This window comes from Numida meleagris, chromosome 14 (genome assembly GCF_002078875.1).
Source record: "Numida meleagris isolate 19003 breed g44 Domestic line chromosome 14, NumMel1.0, whole genome shotgun sequence".
NCBI lineage: Eukaryota > Metazoa > Chordata > Aves > Galliformes > Numididae > Numida > Numida meleagris.
The window spans coordinates 9,811,014-9,814,586 of NC_034422.1; the positions used below are offsets into that span (position 1 = coordinate 9,811,014).

General features: G+C 63.7%; 1 protein-coding gene across 1 annotated transcript; it reads left to right on the forward strand.

Moving 5' to 3' along the window:
• Window positions 660-3,484, forward strand: RPLP0 (ribosomal protein lateral stalk subunit P0). The gene is made up of 8 exons (XM_021412419.1): window positions 660-802; window positions 952-1,055; window positions 1,240-1,415; window positions 1,501-1,588; window positions 1,864-2,010; window positions 2,379-2,564; window positions 3,018-3,158; window positions 3,274-3,484. Exons 1-8 carry the CDS (start codon window positions 694-696, stop codon window positions 3,433-3,435), a joined length of 1,113 nt encoding a protein of 370 aa, XP_021268094.1. The 5' UTR covers window positions 660-693; the 3' UTR covers window positions 3,436-3,484.

Here is a 3,573-nt window from a genome sequence, read left to right on the forward strand (position 1 = left end):
GGGGGGGGGAAGGGAAATCCGCTCCTCCGTGTTCGATTTGCCTTCGGGTCACCGCGTAGCGCGTGCCGGGCTCTCGTGATCACCTGTAAGCTGCCGCCTTCGGATCACGCCGTTCCCTGCTTTCCCCCGCGTTGCTGCGGCGTGGACACCGCCAGCCCGGCACAGCGCAGAGCCCGGGAGCGGGGAACGGGGAGCAGCGCACGGGGACGCGGGGCGGGCAAGCCGCGCTGCTCGGGGCGGGGGGCGGGGGCGGAGCGCTGCGGCGGGCGCGGGGCTGCGCGGGGCTGTGCCGGGCTGTGCCGGGCTGTGCCGGGGTTGCCTGCCCCCGCCGCTCTCGGAAGGCGTAAACCTGCTGCGGCCGAGGAGGGCGCGGCCCGGCTCTGCGTGGGCCTCCCCGCGGCGCCGTCCGGCCATGTCACCCTCTCGCTGTGCTTCGCTTCCGTTTAAGTTCTCGCAGTTAACTCCAATAAAGTTTGTACCGTTACTCTGTGCCGGTGCCGCTCTGTCCGTCAGCGCCGCCCGGGCTCCGCCCCTTCCCGCCACCGCGCGTTCCTCCGGCCGCCAGGGGGCGCCCGAGCGCCGCGCCTTCCGCCATAGAGTCGCCCGGACGCGGTCGGCGCCGCTCCTGTGAATGACGGGCGCGTCGCCCAACCGGAGCTGCGGCCCGCCCTGATTGACAGTTGCGGGCGGCCAATGGGCAGCGCGAGAGCCCTCCCGTGGCTCGCTGCGATTGGGCGAGAGCCGCCGTATGAAAGGCGGCGGCCCCACCCTCCGGCCCTTCTTTCCCGGAGCCCTCGTGGAGGTGGGTGCGCTGCGCGGCGCCTCCCGGGCGGCTGCGGGCCCGGAGCGTCCGTGGGGGAGCCGGGGTCACGGAGGGAGCGCGGAGTCCGGGCCCGAGAGGGTGGGGAAGCGAGCAGGGCGCGGGGCCGCCTGACCGCGCCTTTCTCGCAGGTCACAACTCGTCTTTAAACCCGCCGGGCGATCCTTGGAGCACCGCCGCGATGCCCAGGGAAGACAGGGCGACGTGGAAGTCCAACTACTTCATGAAAATCATCGTGAGTGCCGCTGGGCCCGGGCCGCGGGGAGCGGGGTGGGGAGCGTGGCCGGGCCGCGCCCTGCGGGTGCCGCGCGGTACGAGCCGGGGCCGAGCGCTGCCCGCCCGTGACGAACGCTGAGGGCCTGGGGCCGCTGGACCGGCCCTGTGCTCTGCGGGTGCTTACGGTGCTCGCTGTGCTGCAGCAACTCCTGGATGATTACCCGAAATGTTTCGTGGTGGGAGCGGACAACGTGGGCTCCAAGCAGATGCAGCAGATCCGCATGTCGCTGCGCGGGAAGGCCGTGGTGCTGATGGGGAAGAACACGATGATGCGCAAAGCCATCCGCGGGCACCTGGAGAACAACCCTGCCTTGGAGAAGTGGGTGCCGCACTGCGCGTCCCCGGGGCCCTGCGCTGGGGGAAGCGTCTGAGGAGCGGGGCTGAGCGCTGTCCCTTTCCTTCAGGCTGCTGCCTCACATCCGTGGGAACGTGGGCTTCGTCTTCACCAAGGAGGATCTGACCGAGATCCGGGACATGCTGCTGGCCAACAAGGTACGGGGTGAGCCCTCGCTGCGCCAGGGCTGGGAGTTGCTGAGTTAAAGGTAACGTGGAGCTGCCGGGGTTACCTGGTGGTTAGGAGCCCCAAGGAGCTGGGAACCGGGCCCCTCAGCTGTGGGTGACTCGCCACAGTGTTCAGTTCCCATCTCACCTATGTGTGTCCGGGTGACGTCCATCCTGCTGGAGCACACCAGGAAGGGGCTGGTGCTGTCCCATGGGACCTGAGAGGTCAGCACTCTTCCAAATGATCTTGTTTCTTCTTTCTGCAGGTGCCCGCAGCTGCCCGTGCTGGTGCGATTGCTCCCTGTGATGTGACTGTGCCAGCCCAGAACACTGGTCTCGGACCTGAGAAGACCTCCTTTTTCCAGGCCTTGGGCATCACCACAAAGATTTCCAGAGGGACCATTGAAATTCTGGTCAGGAACAAGGATTGATGACTCTGTTCATAATGAAATACCGTGGTAACGGTCTGACTGCTTCATTTTGGGCTAGGCTCAGGTTTATGGTGGAGTGGGAGATGGGCTTAAGTTCTTCCATCAGATCTCAGCTGGGTGGTTAAGCTCTTCTGGAGGAATTCATGAGCTGCAGGGAGCTGTGTTAGGGCACTGCTTTCCTCCTGGATGAGCAGTGCTTGGTTGTGTGGTCTTAGCTTTGCGTGTCTTTTCCTTGTGCTCATGTATTACTTCAGTTTTGTTGTCATTAGGAACACACATTGATGTCCTGCTGCTTTGATTTACCTGAATATCTTGGTGCGTATTCACTTATTTTCTTCTTCTTTTCTCAGAGTGACGTGCAGCTCATTAAGACCGGAGACAAAGTCGGTGCCAGCGAAGCCACCCTGCTGAACATGCTGAACATCTCTCCCTTCTCCTTCGGATTGGTGATCCAGCAGGTCTTCGACAATGGCAGCATTTACAACCCTGAAGTGCTGGACATCACCGAGGAGACCCTGCACAAGCGTTTCCTGGAGGTCAGTGCTGCAGCCCCCGTCCATTACGTTCACCTCTGCCACTGCAGGGAGAAAAGGCACAGGAGGCCCTGCCCCAGCGTGGCGTGTCACCTCTGGTGTTTTCTGCAGTGCTGCAGAGCCAGGGACTCTCCCAGGGGTCCTGGAGGAACAGTTGGCCAAGGAGTGGTTGGCCAAGGAGCATCTTCTGTAGGCTTTTTTGGCTGAAGCAAGGGAAAATGTGCCCTGTATTTCATTAACTGCGGTGTGTGTGAGATCATTGAATGTGTTAAGCCAGTGAAGCACGTATGGAATCTGGAATCTGCTTCAGAATAGGCTTGAGATCGCTTAGGTACTGATGTCTTGTGTAGTTCACTGGGGCTGTGTTACGTGGGTGTGTTCTGTGCAGTGTGCCGTCGCCTGGTGGTTGGAGCCCGGGTGCCCTCCCCGCACCAACACGAGCCTCTCTCCTCGCAGGGTGTTCGCAACGTTGCCAGTGTCTGCCTGCAGATCGGGTACCCGACCATCGCTTCCGTGCCCCACTCCATTGTCAATGGGTACAAGCGGGTCCTGGCGGTGGCGGTGGAGACCGACTACACCTTCCCCCTGGCTGAAAAGGTAACGGCCGCCCCTGACTGCTGGCTCTGGGGGGGCCGGGTGCTCTCGGGGGCCATTGCTTGCAGTGAGCTTCGCCTCTTCGCAGTTTGCCCGAGCTCCGTGTTTCCCTCTGCAGGTGAAGGCGTTCCTGGCCGACCCCTCTGCCTTCGTGGTGGCCGCTCCAGTGGTCACTGAAACAGCCGCACCTGCAGCTGCTGCCGCCGCCCCGGCCAAGGAGGCACCGAAGGAGGAGTCTGAGGAGTCCGACGAGGACATGGGCTTCGGCCTCTTCGACTAGCGGGCTGCCCGGCCCCGCGGCCGCAAATAAAGCTCTGTACCGAACGCTGTGTCCGTGTCCCGGCGCTGTGCCCGGTGCTCCCGGCGGGCGGGGTGGGCGGGGCTGCCGGGGGGCGCCCCCTGCAGGGTGCGGGGGGAA